The following is a 26177-nucleotide window of genomic DNA, read 5'->3' on the forward strand; positions in this document are numbered from 1 at the left end:
GGCAAGCCCAACATCAAGCCCACAGTAAGCCCAACAATAGCAACCTAACGGATTCTCAAAAAAAGAAAAAAAAAAAGAAAAAGAAAAAAAAAAACCCCAATACAGAGCAAATCACTAAATCAGAAATCACTAAAGGCTAAAGCAAAACCCTAAGCTCCCAGAATCTCCTTCATAGTCCCACTAAGATCCTTCGCCATAGACCTAGGCTTCATCACCTTAGCGATCTCGATGACATCGTCGAGCGAGATGATACCGTTGTGCTTGATGTTCTTCATCTTCTTCCAGTCGCGCTTCGGATCCTTCAACGCCTTGATGACCAGCGCGGCGGCGGAGGGCACCACGGACACCTTGGCCTGACGATTCTGGATCATTAGCTTGACCGTTACGCGGAGGCCCTTCCAATCCTTGGCGGTTTCCTTGGCTATGTCTTCTCCAATCTTCTTCGAGGAAAGACCCAGTGGACCGATCGTCGCTCCGACCTCACCTCCGGTGACTCGGACGTACACGTGCACCACCTATGAGGGATCGAGCTTTGGAGGCATCTTTTGGGTCTCTGGTGGTGGAGCTTAGGGTTTGAGGAGCTAGTATGAAATAGCTATGAGGGCGCTGTGAAAGTGAGTCGGAGAAATTGTGAGGTATTTCATTTTTCTAACTTTTCTCTCTTTTTCTCTCTGACTCTCTCTCGATCTCTCAGTCTCTCTCTCTTTTTATATGAAATCACTGAAATGAAATGAATGAGAGTCTCTCTCTCTTTGTTCTTTAAGACTAACTTTTATTTGTGATTGGCTGAAACTTTAACTTTATTAATATTTTGCTTGGTTTTTGACTTTTTGAATTTGGCTTTATCCTATCCGTTGGTGTTGGTATGATATTAATTGTCTTTTAGTGTAATGTGTATTGTGATTTGTGATTGTGAAATTTTCTGATTGGCAGCTGGCTCTTGTGATTGGGGGTATCAAGCATGAGGCTTGTCTGTTGAGTGGGATATTTGAATTGGGGGAAGTAAATGCACATGAGATGAGATGTGTGCTAGTGCAACTAATAAACAATAATTTAATTAACTAATAATTAATTGGGAAAAGCAACTGTGGGGGCCGGTTAATCAATAATTATTAAAACCAAGCTAACTGGGCCTGTGGCCCATCCGAGGACGTAAAACCGTCCGAAGAGGCCCATATAAGGTTATAAGGGGAACCAAATGAAAAGAGAAATAGATATCACATGAGATGGGTCCAGTATTTGTCTGAGGACAAAATTCTTCTCGGCAATGTGTCCGAGAACGACCTGAATGCCATATTATTACAAACACACTTCAAAGCTACATTACCACTAAAGGTGGGACATGGGACCAAAGGTAAGAAAGAAAATATTAACAAATATCTTTAACAACTACTGCCTCCACATTAATTGTCTCTCAACCAACTCTCTGGCCGCATTAATGTGGAGGTGATGCCTGAACAGTGATGAAGCAGCCTTACAGCTGCTGGTTGAAGGTTCCAGGAAGTGTTGGATGGGACAGGAAGGAATCTCCCGAATCCAACCTACACGTGTGTGGTGAAGATGACACCAAGAAGGTAGTATATAACATGGAAGAATTCATTGAGAGAGGGGATCGGAACTTCTACACAAGTGACGCCTAGAGGAAAACCTTAGGAAATAAAGAACTTAGTTTGTTTCAAGGAGAAATTGATCGTAATATTTGTGTTAATCCATCTAAAAATGTTAAGTTTAATCATTTTTCTTTTGAAGTTAATCTAGTTCTTTTATATCCACGCTCTACAAATTTATTGTTTAGGCCTTTAGCGTTCGAACCTAATACGAGTTTGGAATCGTTACAAATTGAGTCCTTACAGCAACTAATAAACAATAATTAATAATTTAATTAATCAATACATTATAAAAGACAAACAAATTAAATTATGTTAGGCTAAATAACAATTAATAATTTTATAATTAATGAAATAACAATATAACAAATTATAGTTTATAAAAGACAAACAAATTAATGAAACAACTAAACAATAATAATTAATAGTTTTATTAATATTTTAAATGAACTTATAGTTTATTGTTTATTCTTTTGCTACCTTGGGAAAAATTATTGGGAACTTATAAGAACACCTTGGGAAAAATTCCTAGAGTTGCCACTGGTTCAATGTATACTCTTTTCTGTTGTTAATTTATTGATGGTTCTGGGTTATACCCTCTATCTTTTCCCTGTACCCTGCATTGGGTTTATTCCTGACTGGATTGGTGTTGTGATAGATAAGGAAGTCAAGGCGGTCATGCTTCCCTGTGTCCAGCCCCCAATTAAAAGGAAAGATAAGGAACACATTAATAAATATCCTAAAGGCATTTGTTAATCCCTTACGATTTATATTTATTTCACTTGAAGGTGAATAACTTGTAAAAGAATGTAGTCATGTACCATCCCATGCTATATTTTCAAGCAAAGCCTTGATATAGGAGAGATCATCCAAGGAATGTTGGATGAAACATCTTCGAAAACCACCCAAATGATGTGCATGAATGTACCTTGATGAGTCCAAATTTTATCAGAACTATCAGTTGTTATGGGCAAACTCAATACACATTATGCATTTATAGTAAGCATTTATGCCAAAGAGTAACAGACGAAGCAACGGTAACAAAGACATAATGCACATAAGAACACCGATTTACAACGCATTAGCCATTACAAATGAGAATGAATAACTTGTAAAAGAATGTAGTCATGTACCATCCCATGCTATATTTTCAAGCAAGGCCTTGATATAGGAGAGATCATCCAAGGAATGTTGGATGAAACCTCTTCCAAAACCACCCAAATGATGTGCATGAATGTACCTTGATGAGTTCAAATTTTATCAGAAGTATCAATTGTCATGGACGAACCCAATATACGTTACACATTTATAGTAAGCATTTATGATGGTGTGTAAGATCGTCAGCCCAGTTGGTTTGTCTAGATGGAGATGAATCCTCGTCACTATTCCTGCAAACCCAGGACAAAGTCTCTTCTAAGGGGGTCACCGGTGTGGTGCCTGCCATAACGTCTCTAATGCCAAAGTCAGTATATGGAAGCTTTTTGAGAATAATAAGAAAGTTCTGAATATTAGAGTATTTTTGGGTGAATCTTATGTACCTTTTTTACCTCTGATGAGTGTCTATATATATAGCTTCATGGTTTCTAGCCGTTGGGGCCTTAATTGTGGTTTTAGTGCTCTTCCTGTAATGCCTTAGGGCTTATTAATGCGAGTCTTGAAGAGGCTCCAATAGTTTGACAGCTAGTTGGTAATTATCTAAAGTACTAAATCCTCTTATTAATGACTTGCCTGCCTTCGTCCATGTTGTGTTGAGGTGGACGAATGTACTTGATGAGGTCTTCCAAGGGACGTGGTTTCGTCAGTCCCATCAGTTGCGCCCCAGGCTCTGTGGTCGTTATGGCGTGCAAGATGATCATCAGAAGATGAAAGGTTTTTTTACTGGACATGACTCTTAGGGTTTCATTCCACATTTAATGCATAGCGGTGGCATTACACACATCGTGGCCATGTGGCGTGTTCTAATCAGTGGAGTTAATGCCCCATTTGTGTGACTCTTGGATTTCCCGTTGAATTTTAGTTTTTTGTACCTAGTTTTTAAACTTCCTCTCTTTCCCTTTTCCCCTTCACTTTATCCAACTCTCAATCATTGCTCTGTGCTTCTTCTTCCCCAATCTATCCTTGCGATTTTCTTCAAGCTTTCTCATTTTGTGGTTGAGCTTCCTTTGAGGTATGTTTGTCTTTTCTCTTTTCCTTCACTTTCTATGGCATAGATAGATTGTGCTTGGTTTCTGATTACTTTTTTGTTTTGGGGCTTTTAGGATTATCTTCTCTCTTCCTTTGTTTTCTAGTTTTCCATGGTTAGTAGCACTGAAGTTAGGATAGCTTGCCCCTCAATGTCATTCCTCTTTGCGTGTTTGGGGGCTTCTTTAAGTGTTTCCCGTACCTTTCTCCCTTTAGTGGAAAACTTTGTCTTATAAATATAATAATATCTTTTTAAGAGAATGAAAATTTTGAATAATGTATTTGAAACTCAAACAGTTTAGTTGTACAGGAAAAACAAATTAGGAATAGGAATAACACACAATAACATAATGTATCAAAATATGGACCGCCTAAAAAATGAATAATATCAATCAAACAATCCAAATAATAAAATGATGATATTTTTTTGAGATAGATAAATGAAAAATAATTTTAGAAATTGTTTAATTTTTTTGAAGAACAAATTATAAAAGGAAATGCTAACGAGTAAATTATACCATAACTAAAATATAATTATTTATTCTTACCCATCACATGGGTTTGCGACTAGTTTGTATGTAAAAGTGGGAGAATAGCTCACAATGGGAGGTCCCAAATGGAAAAGAATTAAAAGATCGATGGTGGAGCTGGCCTAAAACCCAAAAAAAAAAAAAAAAAAAAAAAAAAAGCCTAATATCCGGGCTATCAGAGGAGAAATTATAAGGTCCTCTGGTGGACCACGTCATTTATCTATCATTCCACTAAAAAACTTTCACTTGTTTAAAATTGCTGAGTCTGTAATTATTTTCTGTTTAAAAAAATTTTCTAACTAACAATTTTAAATAAGTAGAAGTTTTTTAGTGGAATGATAGACCACATCACTTATCCACCATGTAGATCTTATAATTTCTCCTATGAAGAGGTTTTCAAGTTGTCAGATACGCATGCAACAATGGCTGTTTCCCTAATTCCCCTCACTTTCACATACGAATTAATTGAACTTAGTTTTTTGAAAGACCCTCCACCTTTTTTTGGAAGATTACTCAATATGAGTAATTATCAGGGGTCGATCAAATTTTGAATAGGGATAAGAATTTATAACTCTCTTCGCATTCATTTTTTTTGGAGGGTACTATTGATCGCTCTATGAATAATGGCACTGCTTCATACGTTTTTCGTTTAAATAGCCAAAATCATCATAGAATTGGATCTCTTATTCCCGTTCATGGCACTGAAAATAAAATAGCAAATAGAATCAGTGCTGTTATAGGTGATGATCGTTGAGATGTTGTGGATATGAATATTGTCATCGGTGCTATTTTTTTTTTTTTTCAAGTATTTTTCCCGTGTATTGCACAAGCTAATGAATAGAGAATGATGAGAAAGGGAAGCAAGCTTTTTCAATCAAATCAAGTGAGTTCGTTGACATTCATTTAATTGTATGGCATTTAACTCATGTATCTTTTTACCACTTACAACCTTATTGGGCCAAAAAATAAAATGTTTAACCAAACACATTTAAAATCAAATCTAAGGTGCACTACAAATAATATGAGAAATTTTTTACTGGGCCAAAGAATCATCTGTAGTGGATCTCTAAAAGAGTTCTGAAAATCAGGCTTGGGTCCTCAAGAATGCCAACAGAGGATCATATACTACAGTTTTCGCATTCTCAGCCATGACAAAATCAAAATGAGCATAGTCATCTCTATACCGTAGCACAAGCTTGTCCTTCTGATGATCCTTTAGGTTGTCTAGCAAACGGTTCACATCTTTAACGTCAGAAAGCGAATCCGCCCCTCCATAACCAATGAAAAGGGGAATGTCTTTACGAATGCGTGTCAGATTGTACAGAGGAGGAGTGGACTGCCCGTAGTGCTTCATGTTCTCACTTTCGTCTCCGTAATCATACTTTGCTATGTTTCCAGCTCTGAGCACTATCCAAAATTTTAAAATACGAAGAATTAATATATGTATAAAGTCCTTGTGATTTATGGAACTCAATTAAATAAACCTATTAATTACAATCGAAATAAAACAACCCTGACTATTGGTAGTGTAACTTTGTAATTAAGCCTTGGACTTGAACGGCTAAATGACAATGAGATATCAGACATGCACATATAGGTTTATTTTTATGTTCAAAGAATATAAAAAGGAAAAAGTTGAGCTTAGCTGAGTATCCAAAATTCAGAGACTTACTCTGAGACAAATGGATCATGTTCTTTGTTGACGTTGACTGGGGTGCATGATCCAGAAAAACATCATATGTGGAAGGCTTTATGCAGCAATTTGGGCCTATAAATAGAAATTTCACATTTAATTCCGTAATGGAAGGGAAAGGGAGATTATATTTATCAAGTTAAGCAAGTGAAAACAACCTGCAATGGTGGAAAACAGGTTGCTACAATCAATGAGTGGTAAGTGGCAGACACCTTCCAAAAGTTTGCCAACAACCGACCTGTTTACTAGGAAAAGAAGATTGTTAGGGGTGTAATTTTTCACAATTTGGCTAAGTTCTTCACTTGGAATGTTTCAGAACATTTTTAAACTAGTCTCAGCAAGTGAGAAAATTGTTGTACATATTGATTAATGTTGAAATATAAAGATGGCTAATTGCTTCCTCACCCTCCAGCAATGAATTCACGGAGACCCAGCAAGTATGCGCCCTGTTAAGTTTTTTTTTTAAAAAAAACATCGAGGTCACCTGACCTGTTATGATAATGAATTCGAAAATAACAAAATATGGGGTTTCACAATTGAACGGGAGAGTTTCATAATTTTCCTTACGTCGGCTAGAAATGTATTGGCAATAGCTCTTGGAAACATCGAGGTCACCTGACCTGTATAAGCAATTGGGCAAAGCAAAGCAGCGGATTTTGTCATGTTCACCAGCTTCTCTTGTGAAAAGGAAGCTAAAGCAAGCAAAGTTCCCTACAAATTAGAAAAATTGGCCTTAGTTTCACCTATCTTATGCCTAGCAAAACCCAAAAAGATAAGTAATGTCCGTAAATAGAATGGAAGCAACAATTCCACATTTTACCAAGGAATGCCCAACATAGTACAGTTTCTGCCCTGTCTGATTATGTATATAGTCATACATAGCAGGAAGATCATCACTGACTAATTGCTCCCACGTCCAATCCCAGTAAGCCTATAGGGTAAGAAGAGATTAAAAATTACAAAATATTTCAATGTAGTTCATATAATGCAGTTGACATTTTGTTAAAACAAAGAGAACCGGATCATTAGCACTGAGTGAAGTGTGTCCACGGCTAGATATTGTCCCTCGATTGTTGCCCATCCACACATCAAACCCATTATCTGCTAAAATGAAAGCCAGAGATTTGTTTGGAGAATTGAACAGCCATGTTGCAGCATCCTGTTACCAACCATAACTTGTCTTAGTTCATTGATGTTATATTTTTCCATGAATAAATTAAAATACCCCACGAGCACACATACAAAAAGAAACATAGTTCAAATATATGGTGTAGAGGGTCCAAACTCCTAACCATCAAAATCCCATGCTGTAACAAAACCGGTGGCCTATTTGCCATCTTACTAGTCCTCCCCACCGGAATCCTCTGCACGCCAAGAATATAACCGTCTTTTGTTGTTACCTGAACCATCAAAGTTTAATCACATTACACAATAGTTTAAGTCACAAAATAAAAAGGCTTTATAAACTAAAAATCATGCAATCTTGGTAGATACTTTATGTTCTTCACAAATATAGCCTTTTGTCTCCACCATGGATTTGCAAAGACTATCATGACTAATGTCATCAGCAACTGCTGATGCAAATAGTAGAACAGCTAGAAGTAGAGTGGTTGATGTGTAATCCATTCTCATTTCAGTGGTGTAAAAAATTTCACACTTCCTGCTATTTAAGCTTGAAGAATCCAAATACAGACAAAATAGGATGTTGTTTAGTGACTTAAATTACATATGTTTTAGTATGGTCTACTTTAATATCAATAAATTTTTAATAGAAAATTTTGGAAATAGAATGTGTAACTTCCTTCTATTGTTCGGTTTCACCTTGATAATAAAATGAGGAAATTCTAGACCGGGCAAGTGTTTGAGCCTAGAAGGAAAGTACTGAACTGGTTATACTAAATTAATAAACCCTGGACCAATTACTCCCGGCTTTTTTTTTTTTTTTTTTTTTTTTTTGAGAGAAAGTTTCAACTTATGGCATCCACTCTTAATAATAACTCTTTATCATCAGATCAAGACACTAATCAGTTTTTGGTGTAGATGGGGGTTGAACTCCAAATCACTTATACAATTATCAGAGATTTTACCAGTTGAGGTAACTAAAACCCACTACTCCCGGCTTTGTTGATCGGTTTGAATTGCACAATTAAAAAGGTCAATATGGACCATTATGCATTTAATTTAGAGCTTTTTTTTTTTTTTTTTTAATTGTGGAGACCACTAATTTTTGCTCAAACACACTTTAATCAGTTACTTACCCGCATTTATACAGTAGTAATATGTGGAGTGTGTGGGTTTCTTTTCTTTTTTTTGTTCCTTTTCAGCTAAAAGTAATAAAGATCTTATTTAGGTTTTTATTCAACGGTTGATTTGTTTTACTATATCTGCTTTAATGCTTTTCCCTTTTGTAGCAAACAGTTTTTGACAATAACTTTAAACCCAAAGATATTGTTCAAAACTATAGATCTTTGCTTGCTAAATTTTAATCCTAGACCAAAACCACCCAACCAAATTGCTATTTTTCAAAAACTTATATCTTAAACAATAAAAAATAAATAAAATCAAAACCACCATATCTTCTTTGTCTCTACCTGCAGTTTGGCTTATATAGATAAATCGTTATTAGAAACTGTTTTCACTTTGCATGCCATTCTGGTTCTTGGAAAATTTGCTGTTGGAAATGTTTATTTTGGAAGTTTTTGGACAAGGAACAATATTTGACTAAAAAAGCACTCACTTACCATACATAGGACATGGTCAGTGAAACCTTTCAAATGTTGAAATTTTCTATACTGTTATTCGTGATAGGACTAACACTTTGATTCCATTCAAACCTTAAAAAAAAACAGTAGGATGTCATTTCACTTAAATTTTAAAGGGGTGTCATTCCCTGCCCCCTCCCACTAGGGTGGTCACAGTACCACTGAATTTTTTTTTTTTAATATATCTTAAAAAAATTTAAGTTTTAAATTAATATGGGTCTTTTGACCACCTTAGAAAAAAAACTTGACCACCCTAAACAAAAAAACTTAAACACCCTTAATAACAATTGAGCCCATTGAAAATAAAATTCAACTTCTCCAAAATTTTGGTCCATTAGAAGTTGAACAAAAAAATTGCAAGAAATGCAATGTTCACAATATTTTTACAATATTTTCGTAACAAATCCTAAATAGCAGGTAGTTACTGGTAATCAAAAATAATAATTTCAATGGTAAGTTCAAATTAGAATCAATAAAAACTTACCACTTAGACTTTGTTGTGAAAGTGTTGCAAAAATGTTGAGAACATAACACTTCTCAAAAATTGCCCAAACAAAAAAAATTAGCCTAAAATCTCAAATCAAACATTTAATTGTGAATTTTTAAATTATGTTTTCAAATAGCATATTTTAAAATTACTATTTTTTATATAAAAAATGCACACTTTTTAAATAGTTAGTCTGTTAGTGCTTACTTTAGTCTTTAGCCGAATTTGTTGGATTTATGTGATATATTTTTTCAAAAAGATAATGCATTTTGTTTATATTAGTACTTATTTAGGCAATATGTTAGAAATTGAATGGGGGATTAGTAGCTTAATAATTACTTGGTTTTATATATTAAAAAAGATGTAACTGACAACATTGATAGTGAAACTATCATATCACACAATGATTTCAAGAAAACTTGTGAAAGGAAATTTTAAAACTTTATGTATTTGCATATGTTTTTATTTTATGATGTTAATATATTCAAGTTTTATTATTATTAAAAAAATTTAATTGAATTGTTTTTAATGACCACCCTAAAAAGAATTTCTGGAGCTGCCACTGCCCACCAGACCTTAAAGGAGGTTTTTGTAATTTAGTTTTTAAGGGGACTATCAAGTATCAAACGTTCAAATTTAAGGCAGACCAAAAGTATGTTGATTAATTAAGGTGAAAAAAAAATTAAGTTAATTACATGATAATTGATTTTTTTTTTTTTTTTTTGAGAAGATAATTGATGTGGTAAAGATTTTTAGAAGTGAGTTGATACTTATTTGAAGTAATAAAATAAAACCCAAATTAGTTTATTTAAGTAGTCTCATTTTGATGTATTTGTATTGGCTTTATTATGTGCCAATTTTACTTATGATTCTCCATATTTTGATGTATTTTCTAGGGGGATTACATGTTGCCTTAGCTAGTGTGCTTGAGCCCAAGAAAAAGTTCGTCAAAGCAATTCATAGTGGGTTTGCGACTTGCTTGCTAACAAGATTGCCCACGCAAAGTTGCCACACATCAATAAAGGAGGAGTCTTTCTGTCCATTATGTGTTGTAACCTAGCTAGCTCGCTATTAAATATATTAGCAATGTGATGTGTTATATCATGTTGTATGCTAGAGTGGATGCAAAAGGGGAAGTATAGAATAGAAACATTGAAACACGAGGGTTATGTGATTCAACCTTGTCGGCCTACGTCCATGGAGGAATTTCTTAGGGGCTACATCTTTATTATATAAGAGTGTAGTACAAAGTATGTGTTATAATGAACTATAACATAAGTATATATAAGCAACTAAACTCTAGACTACTAGTACAAGTAGGAGTGGGCTTGGGCCTATTACATTGGGCTAATATATTTAATATATCTCTAACACCCTCCCTAAAACTCAAGACGAAAACTCAATGAACCTTGAGGTTGGATAAGCATGAGAAGATTCCTTAAAGAATGCCCTTGAAGAAACCACAATGAATAATGTGCCAATTGACCAATTTTGGAGCTTCAAATGAAGAAACAGAGTCCAAAATCGAAATCTACACGAAAACCTAAGCAAGATAGGCCCTTTTTGGAAATTTTGACTTCTAGTCAATGGTCAATGCATAAAGTCAAAGTCAACGATCAGCAACAGTGCAGCGATCAGAGTGATCCTGGTCGGATCCAGGTTTTCAGGTCAATTTCGGTTCAGGTCACAAATCTGTGCTGCAATATTGCTGATGTCATCTGATGACGTGTTCTAGGGCTTGTGTGGTTGCTGACGTGGAGTGAGTGACGTCATGAAGACATCAGCAAAAAACTTCTAGTGCGTGTGAGACCCAGGAGGCGTGTGCAACCAACAGTTAGCACGTGGAGGCGCGTATTTCATCGGATAAGGGCCAAATTCTCAAGTTTCGTAAATCAACGAACAACAAGGCCAATATAGCGATGCAAGTGACCAGAATCTGATCAAGGAGTTGAGAATCCTTGGCAGCGCATGTCAAGAGGTTCAGAGTCTTTGTCTACGTGTGGAGCCGTGTGCGGCTACCGATGGGGACGAGTTTCTTGGGTTTTGATCATGGTAAGCCGTTGAGCATGGCTATGTGGTTGGTTTCATTAGGCAAAGCCTCGATGTGCATAGATCTAAAAGAGAGAGGCACGGATTGTTTGGTCTTGTGATCTGAGACACGATAGCGACACAACAACGGTGGTTCCGTGGGAGCTGTGTGATGCAATGGGCCCTAATCTGAAAGCAAGCATAGACACTGTTATGGATTTGTGCTACGCATGTATGAATCTTCTCTGTTGTGTAGAGATAGTTGTTTAATTCCAAGAATGAAGTTTAGCTCTGATACCATGTTAAATATATATTAAACGCGATGTCTTATATCATGTTGTATGCTAGAGTGGATGCAGAAGGCAAAACATAGAATAGGAACACTACGAACATGGGGGTTATGTGGTTCAACCTTGTCAGCCTATGTATACAGAGGAATCCCTTAAGGGCTACATCTTTATTATGTAAGAGTGTAGTACAAAGCATGTGTTATAATGAACTAAAATATGAGTATATATAGGCGACTAAATCTTAGACTACTAGTACAAGTAGGAAGGGGCTTGGGCCTATTACATTGGGCTAATATGTCTAATATATCTCTAACACTCGCAACCAGTTAAAAACTAGGGTTGAGACAAATTGATCTTACCTGCAAGCAACTCATTTCCACAACAACAACACACAATAAACACCAATCCTTTAAATGATGAATAAATAATTAAAAGAGTTATTTTCTATATGGACAAAATTTAGCTACAAAATTTATTGTAACTTTAGGCTATAACCTTACTTAATATCTTTTTATTAGAGGTGAATTTTAACAGATCTATCATTGGATTACATCTTCTTCTTATATGCTCCATATTTGCAAAATTTCTTAAAAATTAATATAAACTTATAGATTATATAGTAAATAATATCTGATTAACATAAAATTTGACATTTGTATTAAAAGCGTAAAAAAATGCAATTTAACATTTAAATTTTCAAAATATGTAGCAATGTTTATTTTATTAAGTAAATTTGTAACCTTAAGTTATAACCAATTTTGTAACTAAACTTTATCCTTTGTATATTTTGTTAAGGACATATTTGATGTAATTGACTAATCCTTCGACAAAGTGCACTTTACTTGTAATTTAATAGATATAGGATGGGTTTAGTACTTCAAGAAACAAGTGTTCAAGTTTAGTATTGAAGCCATGCAAATCTGACCAAGAAACAAGTGAAGAATGTGCTGCTCATTAAAGCTTGACAGAAGTCTCGACAAAATCCTTTCTATCGAGAATTACTATTGAAGCTCGACAAAAGCTCGTCACAAGTTGTATCTGTCGAGAATTACGAAATCGAATTTTCCAGATCTTATTACACACATATTGTAGACGCTCAATTTTACACTCATGATTTAATCAAGGAGAATGACTTGAATGGCCATCCATGTACCACAAAAATCATAATTACATCACATGCATCAATTGGTTCTTGCATTACATGCATCAACTTGTCTTTGCATTACATGCATTAATTCATTTATTATATATTATAAAAATTATCTTAAGATTCTAATGATCGCAACGGTGTTTTCGGTTTTCAAATCAGGCCATCGGATCAAAAGATATCGCATGATCAAGTTTGCACGGTCAACATGCATTGTGTCTAGTTAAGGTCGACCACACATGATTATTTTAAATTAATTCTTGATGATGTGAAGAAAATCAGTAGGCTGAATGCTCTAGGCTTCAATGATCTAACAACTGCTTGAAAGGCTTGAAGATTAATTCTTAAGTTAATTCTTAAGAAAATTAATTCTTAAGTTAGTTTCTCTCTTAAATTCTGAAGTTCCAACTTTTTGGGAGTTGTTTCACACTTACCTTTGTTCATCATGAATGAGTGTTTATATAGTGTGCTCTTGAAGCGGTTACTTGTCTTGTAACTTCCCCTATATTTGAGAAGGTCAAAAGGGTTCAAAGTTAACTTCCACAACTGTTATAGGAGTTACAATAACCGTCGTTGGAAGTTAAGTACTAAACAGGAAGTTACGGTGATGAACCAGGATTTTACTCATGCCTTTGAAATAATAACATGTGGTTCAATTTTACTGACTCTTGTAAATAAATTTCCATAGAATTTTCCAAGCGCTGGGGGTTGTCTAGACACTTTCCTCATGGATGACCCATAGGCTCTTGGATGGCCATTTTGCTAAGTAGTCCTTTTTGCCTTCTTGGCTTGGACGACCCTCATGGACGAATGAGAGTTAAGTTTTTAGTTTACCATCAATTCTGATTGGTTAAACCATTAAAATTAATTAAATAATTCTGTAATTGGTTGATAATTAGTTTTTAAAATAGAATTGCATGCATAAGAATAATAGGAATGATTGGATAACAATAAAATTGTGGATAATTTGAACTTTATCAAAATTTATTTTAGGGTATCTATCTACAAGATAATTGTTCTTAAATAGCCTGAATTATCTAGAAAAAAGATGAAAAATCATAGATGGAGGATGAAAACACGTCTAGGTACAAGGACCGGCCAAAAAACCCTAAAAGAGGAGTCCAAACGGCACTCGAACACGAAAGAATGATTGGAGTCCAAAGGCCAATTCGGCACTTTAGGAGTGTCGAACGGCACTCTAAAAGGGCCAAATTTCCATGTATTGGGCTTTGGCCTAACGGCCTTCGGGTGGTGATAATGCATACCCTTTTCAACCTTTTCACAAAAGGATACGTCCAGATTCAAACCCTAATCATCCGTACCTATTTTTTAGAGCCCTCTAACCTCTATAAATAGAGACTGAACCTCATAACTTAGAACTTTTTTTTCAATGCTCTGGGAGGCATACGTTTTAGGCTCTTAAATTGCTCATATTTTCTAATCCCCTCTTTGAGTGTTGCTGCGTAAATTAGGGTTTTTATGTTTCAAAGAGAATTGCATAAATTTCTTTGAACCCTAAAACATCCTCTCAAGAAGAAGAGTGCTCATGCAAGAGGTTGCTTTCTAACCCTTTTTTTTTATGCTTCTCTTATAATGATGATGCATGCTTAATTGCTTTAAACCTTCATATTCTATCTTGTTAATTCAGTTTATGAAAAACATGTTCTTGATTCTTTTGTTGTTGCTATAATCTGTTTCTTAGTTTTAAAGATCTACATGTAATCAACTCTTTTTTTTCATAACATAAAAACAGATTTGCATATTCCTTAGATGCAGATCTGAATTTTTCTTCACAATAAAACGGATCTACATCTTCTTTAGATGTAGATCTGAATTTTTCTTTACAATAAAACAGATCCGCATCTTCCTTAGATGCAGATCTGAATTTTTCTCCACAATAAAACGGATCTGCGTCTTCTTTAGATGTAGATCTGAATTTTTCTTCACAACAAAATGGATTTGCATCTTCTTTAGATGGAGATCTGAATTTTTCTTCACAATAAAAAAAATTTGCATCTTCCTTAGATGTAGATCTGAATTTCACAACAAAAAGGATCTGCATCTCCCTTAGATGTAGATATGAATTTTCTTTAATCAAAACTGATTTGTATCTTCCTTAGATACAGATCTGATTTTTTAATACATGCAGGTTTTTGAAATAAAGAAAAGGATTAAACATGATTGAGTTTGTATTTGTTTTATGTAAATCATGTTGCATAAATTTAAATTATGAGTGAAACTCTTTTCTTAAAAAAATCTTTTTCATTCTTTTAAAACATATAAAAACAGATCTGATTTTTCTATCATTATAGATCTTTTTTTTTTTTTTATCATCACAACACAGATCTAAATTTTTAACTTAAAAAAACCATTTTTCTACATACCACAAAACAAATCTGGTATTTTGACAAATCAAAATCAATTTTTTTACCAATCAAAACAGATTTGATTATTTTCAAAAAAAGAGACTTCACTCATAAGTAAATTTGTGTGATTTAATTTTGGTGTCACATGTTCAACATATCATTCATAACATGCATAAAATGGTACATTGGTCACAAGAGTCCAGAAAACCAGACTTTGTCTTGGCGGAATGGGTACCTAACACCTTCCCATTCCGTAACCTAGCCTCCGGATTTAGGTCTTTGGCTAAGTAGATCTAGCTTTATCTTTATTTTTGTTTTGGGTAGAATGTAACTAAGATAGAAAGCCATGTATTTTGGTAGATTGTAACTAGGACCCAAATCTATGTAACTTTTCAATTTTCCAGATATGTAATTTTTTTATTCAATCAATGAAGAGAACAATTCAGTCATGTGTTTGTATATATTATTTTTTCTTATTTTTTCATAAAAAAATAAGTGGCGACTTCATACTACTTACCCAAAAAGAGAGGTGCCTAAAAGGTACCCAAATCTCTTTTTTGAATGACTCTTTTTTTTGAGGTCTCTCACACATATCCTTGAGTATTTGTGTAGGATTTCTTTCTCACAACCCTAGACATATATAAAGATTATTTTAAGAGCCGTCACAAAGTATGCAGGATGATGCAAAGTGATAATACAAGCATATTGTGACTGGAGACAGAAATTGCTCTAGTTCATTATACTCTCCGTAGAATCTACTGCGTTTTTACGCCAAGGGTTTTGTGACCAAAGAACTTCCTAATCTTCATTGTTGGATGAACTGAAGAACTTTGCAACTAACATTTTCCTCAAGTTAGTGTGTTAGTCATGTACTAAGATCCATGCATCATTGGTTAGTCACGTACTGAGATTCGTGCATTGAACAAAGAAATTGCCACTACAATACAAGTCCAATTGGGTATTGGGGTAAGGGTTCAACTGTAAGTTGATATTGGGTACTGGGATTCCTTTTACTTGTAACTACTTGTGATTGATAATAGTGGATTCTCGAGAGTTGTGATTTTAAATTCACCCAGTCGGGTTTTGCCTCGGTGGTTTTCTCCATTCATAAACAAATCACATGTGTCAAACTTACTTTCCACCACATTTAACTTAATTGGTGATTTGTTTGGGCTACCACGCTATTACATGTTAAATTGACTTAATTAGTTAACTTGGATAATTAATTGATTAATTTACCAAAGGGATCAATATATTTTTGGCCTATCATATTTGTTTTTAATGATGATAAAGAATTGCCAATTATTTAAATAGTAATTCATTTTCTTATGTCCACTCTTTTTTTCTTTTTTCTTTTTTCTTTTTAAAGTTATATTGTGTACCTATTTATGATTACAATTCTTTTTTATTAAAAAAAAAATGATTACAATGTCTATTGGATAGCATTCTATTTTGTGTTTCAAATTATTATAGTTTTCCTACTTTCTAAAATTTATATCAATAATTTCCAATTGGTATCTTAAATAATTGTATTATCAATGTCCTCACTTTTTTTTTTTTTTTTTTTTGAGAATCATCAATGTCCTCACTTATTTACAAGCATTTCATGCACTTTTGCTAAGTACTCAAACTCAAAAATATTGCTTTTTTTTTTTCAAACTCATCTAGTAGCTCACAGGTTAGTGACTAGTATCTTAAATCTTGAATTATATGAATTGCCGAACTGAATTGAATAATTATATATTGTACGAGTTTGTATATAGTTTCATATGATCAAATTTTTATTAGGTGAAAACCGAACTATATAAGATAATTAGTAATTTTTATTAGGTGAAACCGAACTATATAAGATAATTAGTAAGAGTTTCCACACACACAAAAAAAGAAAAAAAAAAAGTTTCCACTGATTTTTTTTTTTTTTTATAACAAACAAAAACTTCATTAAATAGTGTTAGGTTTTTAGACCCCTTAACACAATATTTTTAACCTAATATTAAGCCAAGTTGAATAACAAGTTTGTTATTTAAGTCTAGGTTAAACTATTGTGAACAAAACAAATATGATGTGGAAAGTAAAAAACACAAAGATCTGAAGACCCAAGAAAACCAAACCAGTAAAAAACCTAAGAAGAATTTAACCTAGCTATCCTCAAGGAAAAAACAAATCCATTATGAAAGAATTGAAGTTTGTACAATAGGACTTAGACCACTAACATCCTAATGCTACATCGTGTAGAAAACTTACTGCCACGACCACATGACAGCTCCGAGTCCACAGACTACTTCTTTCTTTGGATCTGCACCAGCACAAGTTCTCCTACTTGTGACTTTGAGACACCGCTCAAAGGTTTTGGATCTTCTTGAATGTTCTTTATGCAGTAACTGAAACAACCATCGAGTTCTTGATGTGAATTTTGATCTTAATAGCTCTATGTGTGTGTTTGAAGGTAAACACCTCTCAGATCTCACAAAAGACTCAACACACAATTCAACAAAGACATCTAAAACATGGCTAGGGTTTTTCCTTTTATACTAGGAGTGAAACACTTAACTCTACACGTCATATAGGCTTGGGCTGCATTTGAAAATTCTGCAGAAAATTTCTGATCTACGATTCTCGATCGATCGAGTCTATTCTTCGATTAATCGAGCCTTGCAAAATTGAACAGTAATTTTCTTACAATTACTCGATTCCAAACTTACATTAAAACAAATTTTGAGCAAGTCTAAACTTAGACTAAATGTTTTGATTATGATTTGCCAACATATACAAAATGAAGTTCTAATACCTAGCACAGTAATCAACAATGTCATAAGCATGTTTAGCTAAAAAATGAGTAGGTTTATTTCCATTACGACGAACATGTGAGAAATTCAAACTCCAAAAATCATGAACAGCTGCTACAATTCCATAAACCAAAGAGGCCACCGAAGAAGGAGCTAGGGCAAATTCACACAATGCTTGAACCATGACCATTGAATCAACCTCCCGTACAAAATCCCAAATACCAATTTCCCCAACAAAAACAATTCCAGCTTCAAAAGCTTTAGCTTCAGTTTCAATGGCCCCCAAAGGAACATGAAGCTTCTTACTATGTCCTGCAATGAAATTCCCTTCATTATCTTTGATTACTACCCCCACACCAGCAGCTTTTTAAGAAAAGAACACCGCTACATCCGCATTCACTCTGTACATTAAACCAACTGGAGGCACCCATTTCTAATCCACGACCTGCCGTTTCTTCACAGGGATGACATTAGCCGTGCATTATTCATCCAAATATTGAATATCCCAATGTATAATATACTTCCCACACTTTTTCAATCCACCATATTGAATTTCATTCCTGTTAGTCCACAAAGCCCAGACAATGGTGATGACCAAAGCCAAATCCTCATTCGGCCATTTAGCCTTCATTACAATATACCACAAAAAATCTATAAAGCTACGGAAAGTCATTGAGGACAAAAGATGAGAAAATACGGAGAGTCATTGAGGACAAAAGATGAGAAAACTTAGTCAAGCTCCAAGCTTCTCGAGCTTTAGGACATTCCAAGGACAGGTGTAACAAAGATTCAGCATGCATTCCACACTCCTCACATAAATCATTTGCAATTGCATGCCTATGGACTAAAGAGTCCAAATTTTCTGTCTCATCAATTGTGCTCCACTTTATACTCCACCAATAAAATTTGGACAATTGACCTCTCTCATTAAATGAGATAACTCTGACTTTAACACTCACATTAACGTTAAAATCCCTTTCTTTTTCTCTTTTTTTTTTTTTTTTTTCTTTCGCAGTTTTTCTTCTTCTCTCTGTTTCCAGCTTTTGGCATCTTTTTTTTTTCCTCTTCTCCATGTGGTTGACGCTAACAAGGAGTCCAATAAGTTTTGTCTATTGAGAAGCAAAACCCATGTCACTTGCTTTGCATTCTTGCCTCTACTTTTCTTTACAAGCCTGAAGGCAGAGAGACTGGACCATCAATCTCCACAACTGAGAAATTTGGGTTCTCCATTGTGACTACCACTGGGTTTCCTTTGCAGGTATCTTTTGCCCACCAGTTAGAAAAGTCCAATCTTGAAGCCATTAAAGTTTGGAACTTGGAACCTCAAACTGAAAAAGTAACACAAAAATTAAAAACCTTTGAAGAAAAAAAATTTCAGAATCCAGATCTCAAAATTGAGAAATGAGCAAAACCCATTTGAGAAACCAACTAAGAATATAGAAACCAATAGAAGCAGATGAACACTTGAAGATGAAGATGACGTGAGGATGTGTCTGTAAGTCTGTAACTGGGGTGAAGAGGATGAAGATGAATGTATGAGACGTCAACCACATAGAGAATAGAAAAAAAAAAAAAAAAAAAAACCTTGAAAGCCTTGATGGTTGTGAAGAGTCCAAATCAAAAACAAAAGCCGCGGCAAGAGACAAAACTCATTGGACTCCTTTGTTAACGTCAACCACATGGAGAAGAGGAAAAAAAAAAAGATACCAAAAGCTAGAGAAAGAGAGAAGAACAAAAGCTGTGGAGAAAAAAAAGAAAAAAAAAAAGGATTTTAACGTTAACGTTAATAATGTGAGTATTAAAGTCAGAGTTATCTCATTTAACGAGAGAGGTTAATTGTCTAAATTTTATTGGTGGAGTATAAAACGGAGCACAATTGACGAGACAGAAGATTTAGATTCATGGACTAAATTGGCCTTAGTAGGAAGAATGTCTTTAGCAACTCTCCAAGCAAAGTTTCTAACCCTGTGAGGTACTTGTATTTTCCATATATATATATATATATATATATATTTTCTTTCTAGAAAGAACACAAACCACTACTATCTGAAGTAGAGCCACACACATTAGATCCCTCCATCTCCAAAAGCAATCTTGTAAGCACTCCTAACAGTAAAAAAACCATTTGAAGTCTCACACCAGATTTGTTTTATCACTTGGCAACCGGTTGCTTGAGGGAATTCCAGCAATATTTTCAACCTCAAAAGGAAGGAAAGCTTGTTTAAAAATATCTAAATTCCAGGTCTTCTTATCCACATCAATTAGATCACTTACCAAAGAAACCCGTGGACATGAACTTCTAGGAGAGATAATTTTATGTGAAGAGGAATTAGGAATCCACTTATCATCCCAAATTCGAATACACTGACCATTCCCCCCACAAGCCAGCTAACACCCCTATTAACAATCTCCTCAGCCAAATGAATACTCCTCCAAAAATACGCCGACCATTCCACCAATAACTTGGTGGCTTTGGAATATAGTAACATGTGATTGGATTATTAATTTATTTTGCCAAATTTATAACAAAGCGAATTTCTTTTTCAAATAAGGGTCAGGTTAATGTCTACTCTTAAAAAATTATTTTAAAATAAAAATTTATTGATAATTGAAAAAGTCATAAAAAAGTTCAATAGTTTTTTCAATTTTTAATAAAAATTTTCCTAAAATAGTTTACTATCATATACCCTAAAGATACATGATAGAAAACCCCTAAAAAATAAACAAAGCGACTTTCGTGGAGGATGGAAAAAATTTATTAAAAAGAAAAAAAAAAAGTTTATAAAGCGACAGAAGTTTACAAGTATCGATATAATAAAGGTGGGGGATCCTCACACACAGCTCACCGTTCTGAATTGGCAGCCTCAAAAATGCTTTGGCCGCTCTATTAGACTATTACTTAAAAATGATGAAGATGATTTTGTCACATGCCTAAATTAATAAATAAATAAAAATTTGGGTGCGACTGTATTGGTAGTATTGAATTTTGAAATCATCAATCAGTTTGGTCAACGAATGCCACTCAAAGATTCAAATGGGAATGTAAAAAAAGTAAAACACGGAACGAAATCTCTTGCCGTTTTGGTTCGTATCGTAACGGTATCAGAGAAAGAAAAGTCACAATCTTCGAACAGCTATAGCCAATCTTATCGTCCAGTCCAACAAAACATCTTTCCTTTTTTTATACTGTATTATTTTTAAAACAACCAGCGCAGAGTTTTCATACTCTGTCTGTCCATTATTGTCAAAGTCTATATTTTTATTTATTGGGATTCCTTTTTTTTTTGGTAAAAGATTTATTGGGATTCCTAGTATCTTATATATATACAAGTGAATAAAAAAAACACGGTGGCTCCAGATTCCCAAGAAGATACGTACTCCATACAGCTTCTTAGAGTGAGTTCCACCTCTGCCTCTGCTTTTTTTTTTCTTCTCCTTGTATTATTGGTTGTTTCATTTGATAGATGTTCCTTTGATCTCGTGTTTCTCTCTGCCTAATCAATGTTCTTACATATGGAATGAGTTTTGTTTTCTTTGTTCGGTTTTTTATTAATGGGTTATTGGTTCTGAAAATTAGAGTTTTGAGTCATTTGAAAATGTACTTTCTTTTTTTTTCCTTTTTTTTGGCCATGAATTTTATGATGAATGAAAGCCTAAAAGTCAGCTTGATTGGTTGTAGATAAAGATGAAAAGTCAGCTTGATTGGTTGTAGATAAAGATGAGTTGATTAATAGGTTGGAGCAATACTTTTGTAGATGTGAAGAGTCTCTTGTTTCATTGAACAGTGTTTGTGTTCTTCAAATGAGCGTTCATTGTTTGATTATATTTACAAGAAATAGGTGGAATGGTTATGATTAAATTATGAGTAAAAAATCACGGAATGGTTGGCTTAAGCAACTCAATTGAGTGGCATTTCACACTAGGAAGTCAAATTATATAGGTGGTTTAGTTTTATTTTCCTAATAAATTAGAATTATTTTAACAATAAAGGGAATACAAAAGCATGAGGGGCCATAACCTGGATATACTAAAAGAAGCCCAATTGAGATACTAGGCATGGACTGGAACATATATATATGAAAAGTGAATGGACTACTAAATAACTACTCATTGATACATGATTTGCAATTGCTTGTAGGACCTGGTTGAAAGGAAACATTCGTCATGGCAACCGCTCATGAAAATGTGCCTTCTGCCAATCTTGAGGTTTGTGATCAATTATCCATTTCCTTCAACTAGGGATTATTGCCGCAGAATACTCTTAAAAAAACTCTGACTTACATCTGCTGTCATTTACAGGGAAAATATATTGCAATTGCAGTATGCTGGCTTCTAGGAAATGGGTGCCTCTTTTCATGGAACAGTATGCTGACAATAGGAGATTACTATTCTTACTTGTTCCCGGTAAACCAAATCTCTTTTTATGCATTATTTCATTATATTAGCTTTTCGAGATATTTGGATCTGTAAAGGCATGCCTTCCATGACTTGCAGGCCTGCAAATCCTTTCATCAAAAATAAATTCTATGATTTAATTATATGATCTAACCTCATTGTTTTTCTTCATTAAACTTGCATTACATATTAGTTTGAGCAGAGATTTGTACTACTTTGTTCAATAGCATGCTTTCACATTTTTTCCAATCAAGTCACTGAAACTGAAATTGACCACGTTTTTAGTTGGTATCATTTAAAACTTATCAAGATTTTGAACTATTTAGTCTGTGAAAGTCTTGGAGATTCTTCTCTACCCCTATCATTCTTCTGCTGTCCCATGCTGCTTCACAGATTTCATCTTTGTTATGGTGATTCTATAGACAAATCTAGAACAACTATCCTGATATTCTGATTGATTTACACACTAGTCTTGTTTGATTGTCCAGAATCAGATAAATTGATTTTATTATGTTATCATTTTGTTTAATTGGGTTCATTTTACCTTAACTCAGAGTTGTTCTTGATAGTACCCAATGAATATCTTTTGTATCATGTTATAGGTCTAAATTTCGTGAACCATAATGTATATTTTGTACTCCCATATTTTAGAATTTTTCTAAGTTTTAATTATAAGAATGTTAATAGTTGTTGTTGCAGCAATAAATTTCCTGAATGATTAAGGTTCTTTCTTTTTTACCTGTGCAGAAATACCATTCTTCAAGGGTCCTTACTCTTGTTTATCAGCCATTTGCATTTGGAGTACTTTGCGTTCTAACATACAAGGAAGCAAAAATCAATACTAGACGAAGAAACCTCTTTGGATATATCCTGTTTTTCATAAGTTCTCTTTTGATTTTAGTAGTACGTACAGTCTGCCTTTACAATACTTATATATTCTAATATACACCTGCACTCTACCAGATCCTGTTCATTACATAAATTATTAACTCAAAAGAAAATTATTAATCCTTTGAGATAATTTTAATTCCATTCTTTTTTTTATCTTCTATTATTCTGTCATAGTTGGATTTAGCAACTTCTGGAAAAGGAGGACTTGGACCTTTTATTGGATTATGTGCCATTAGCGGTGCTTTTGGAGTTGCAGATGCTCATGTACAGGGTGGAATGGTTGGGGATCTCTCCTTCATGCATCCTGACTTCGTTCAGGTCAGTATTCATGATTTGCAATATTACATGTTGAATAGTTTCTTTGAACATTTACCTTATCTAATTTTTAGTTTATGATTGGTTACTTGTCTTATAATTTTCAGTCTTTCTTTGCTGGTTTGGCTGCATCAGGGGCTCTAACCTCTGCTTTGAGGTTAATTACAAAAGGAGCTTTTGAAAATACCAGGGATGGTCTTCGCAAAGGAGCCCGTATGTTCAAATCCCTATTACTTTATATTCCCATAAAAAAAAAGGGGGGGAGTGGGGAGAACATCCCACTATTTTTGCTATTGTTGAGCGATAAATGCTAGATTTTGTGGTTACATATTTCCTATTATATTTTAGGAATCCATATTTTCAATTCCCTGTTATTTTGTGTGTCCTTTCATGGAATTCCATAGTACATGTTGTGTTTCTTCATCTTGGATGGTTGTTAACTTGACTCAGGATTAATTTGAGATCCCAATCCACTATGAGTTTCTTGCTCTCTATTTGTGAGCTCATCAAATTCATTTCAAGTCTAGATATGTGTATCTCAGATATTTTCTGATTGCATGCCATTTCTTGCATCCATTACTGTTAATACATGAGTGATACAGGAAATTAATGAGTAGTTTATGCTAATACTTCATTAAGTAAAAGGTCATAAGACACCAAGAGCCTTGCAGCACAATTGGCTGCTTCTAGTGTTTTCAACAAACACTTCTAAGGTTCAAATCCCCCTTTTCCGTTGTAAATATCAAATTATCAAATAAATAAAATAAAATGCATAAGACAAACAAATTGATTTAATAGCTGCATTTCTATCACTCAAGGTATGCCTGACTTTGGGGACACGTTCTGATTGTAAGGGTGTGCAATTCATTAAATGGCTCTTGCTTACTACTGAGTGCTGATTTCTTCTCTAGCTTGTTGCTTAGAAAACATGATTTTGTTGTCATCTTTCTATGTTACCCTTTTTTTTTGTTGATAATTTATTAGTTAAGACAGAAAAGCATACTCTTACACTGTCTGAAACAATGTTTCTATAACTTAAATTATTTTGTGTCCACTGCAGTTTTGTTCTTTTCCCTTTCCGCCTTTTTCGTGTTTCTTTGTGTTCTTCTCTATGCATTTGTCTTTCCAAAACTCCCAATTGTGAAGTATTACCGCTCAAAGGCAGCCTCAGAAGGATCAAAGACTGTTTCAGCTGACCTTGCTGCTGGTGGCATTCAAACATTACCACATCAACAGGCATTTCTCTTTCTTTAATGAAATGTAAGAAAAAATCCCAAGTAATTATGTTAATCTTTGGTAAGATATTGAAATTTTGCAGGCAGAGGAGGATCCAAAACAACTTGAACGGCTAAGCAACAAAGAACTGTTACTTCAGAACATTGATTATGCACTCGATATGTTTCTGATATATGTGCTGACATTATCTATTTTCCCTGGGTTCTTATCTGAAGATACTGGTTCACACAGTTTAGGTACATGGTATGTGTGTATCCACAGTTACAATATTAGTTTAGTGCCTGGCTGGTTCCTTCAGCCAGTAAATTATTTATTCCATCCATCTCTCTTTCCTTAATTATCATTTTTTTCTCTTTCCATCCATTTTCAGATATGTTATTCCATCCATTTCTCTCTGTATGCTTTTCTTTTTTGTGTGTATGTGAGGTGATGTTCCCGTAACTGGTGATAATTTCAGGTATGCTCTTGTTTTGATAGCAATGTATAATGTGTGTGATCTCATCGCAAGATACATTCCACTCTTGAAATTCCTGAAGTTGGAATCACGGAAAGGTCTCATGATAGCAATTCTTTCTCGGTTCTTACTCATTCCAGCATTCTATTTCACTGCAAAGTATGGCGACCAGGGCTGGATGATATTGCTGACGTCCTTCTTGGGGTTAACTAATGGTTACCTCACTGTTTGTGTCATGACTTCTGCACCAAAAGGCTACAAGGTTAGTTCACTAAACGCCACTCCAAAGTAGCAGATATTTTAAAATTAAAGTTGATTTCTAAGAGAACATATATGCTTCTGATACTTCTAGGGACCGGAGCAAAATGCCTTGGGAAACCTTCTGGTGTTGTTTCTTCTAGGAGGTATTTTTGCAGGGGTAACACTGGACTGGTTATGGCTAATAGGTAAAGGCTGGTGAGTGCTGATTCTGGCTGATTTGAAGGAAGTGAAATGTTTTTAGATTGTGAAGGAAAACGTATTATGAGATGAAGATTCATTTAGGATGGAAATATGAAATGTGAGCCACACATACACACAAAAAGATTCTTTAGAACTTGCTTCCACACTTTTTCTGAATTGTAATGTTGTTAGTGTTGAATTAAACTATAAGTGTTTTTCCACCATCAAACTCACATCGTATTCCCAAAGCTAGCAACTCTTTTTCTTCCTTTTCTGTATGATGGAATTTGTTTTTAAAGAAAATGATTAGTACAGATGCAACATACTTTAGACTACAGAAAACATAAGGCCTCCAATAGAAGCTTGAAGTAAAAGCGGTGAAGCATAACTTGCTGGAAGTGAAAGAAGACCTCTAACATTATAGCACTGAATGGAATGGAAGCTCTAGAGAAACACAGACTCTACCTTACTTGTAACCTTTCCTTCATTTCGTTTGTCCTTGATTGCTGATGTTCCACTCTTCTTTTCTTTAATATGGCTGGTCTTAATTAATTGTGAAGGAAACAAT

The 26177-nt window shown here is 34.4% G+C and overlaps 2 protein-coding genes and 1 pseudogene across 2 annotated transcripts; 1 reads left to right on the forward strand and 2 right to left on the reverse strand.

Moving 5' to 3' along the window:
• Positions 1–149: 149 nt before the first annotated feature.
• On the reverse strand, positions 150–542 carry LOC115956809 (annotated as a pseudogene).
• A 4860-nt stretch (positions 543–5402) lies between these two features.
• Positions 5403–7637, reverse strand: LOC115956810 (triacylglycerol lipase 2-like). The gene is made up of 9 exons (XM_031075096.1): positions 7506–7637; positions 7304–7411; positions 7030–7170; positions 6832–6942; positions 6579–6722; positions 6417–6457; positions 6170–6249; positions 5991–6086; positions 5403–5725 (listed from the first exon to the last, which is right to left on the reverse strand). The coding sequence occupies exons 1-9, from the start codon at positions 7635–7637 to the stop codon at positions 5403–5405; spliced, it is 1176 nt and encodes a 391-aa protein (XP_030930956.1).
• A 13241-nt stretch (positions 7638–20878) lies between these two features.
• LOC115954497 (equilibrative nucleotide transporter 3-like) lies at positions 20879–25932 on the forward strand. Its single transcript, XM_031072361.1, has 10 exons — positions 20879–21273; positions 22016–22083; positions 22177–22281; positions 23020–23175; positions 23338–23481; positions 23586–23691; positions 24539–24714; positions 24797–24957; positions 25172–25430; positions 25521–25932. Exons 2-10 carry the CDS (start codon positions 22042–22044, stop codon positions 25626–25628), a joined length of 1257 nt encoding a protein of 418 aa, XP_030928221.1. The 5' UTR covers positions 20879–21273; positions 22016–22041; the 3' UTR covers positions 25629–25932.
• Positions 25933–26177: the final 245 nt, after the last annotated feature.

The sequence above is a fragment of the Quercus lobata genome, chromosome 8 (assembly GCF_001633185.2).
Source record: "Quercus lobata isolate SW786 chromosome 8, ValleyOak3.0 Primary Assembly, whole genome shotgun sequence".
NCBI lineage: Eukaryota > Viridiplantae > Streptophyta > Magnoliopsida > Fagales > Fagaceae > Quercus > Quercus lobata.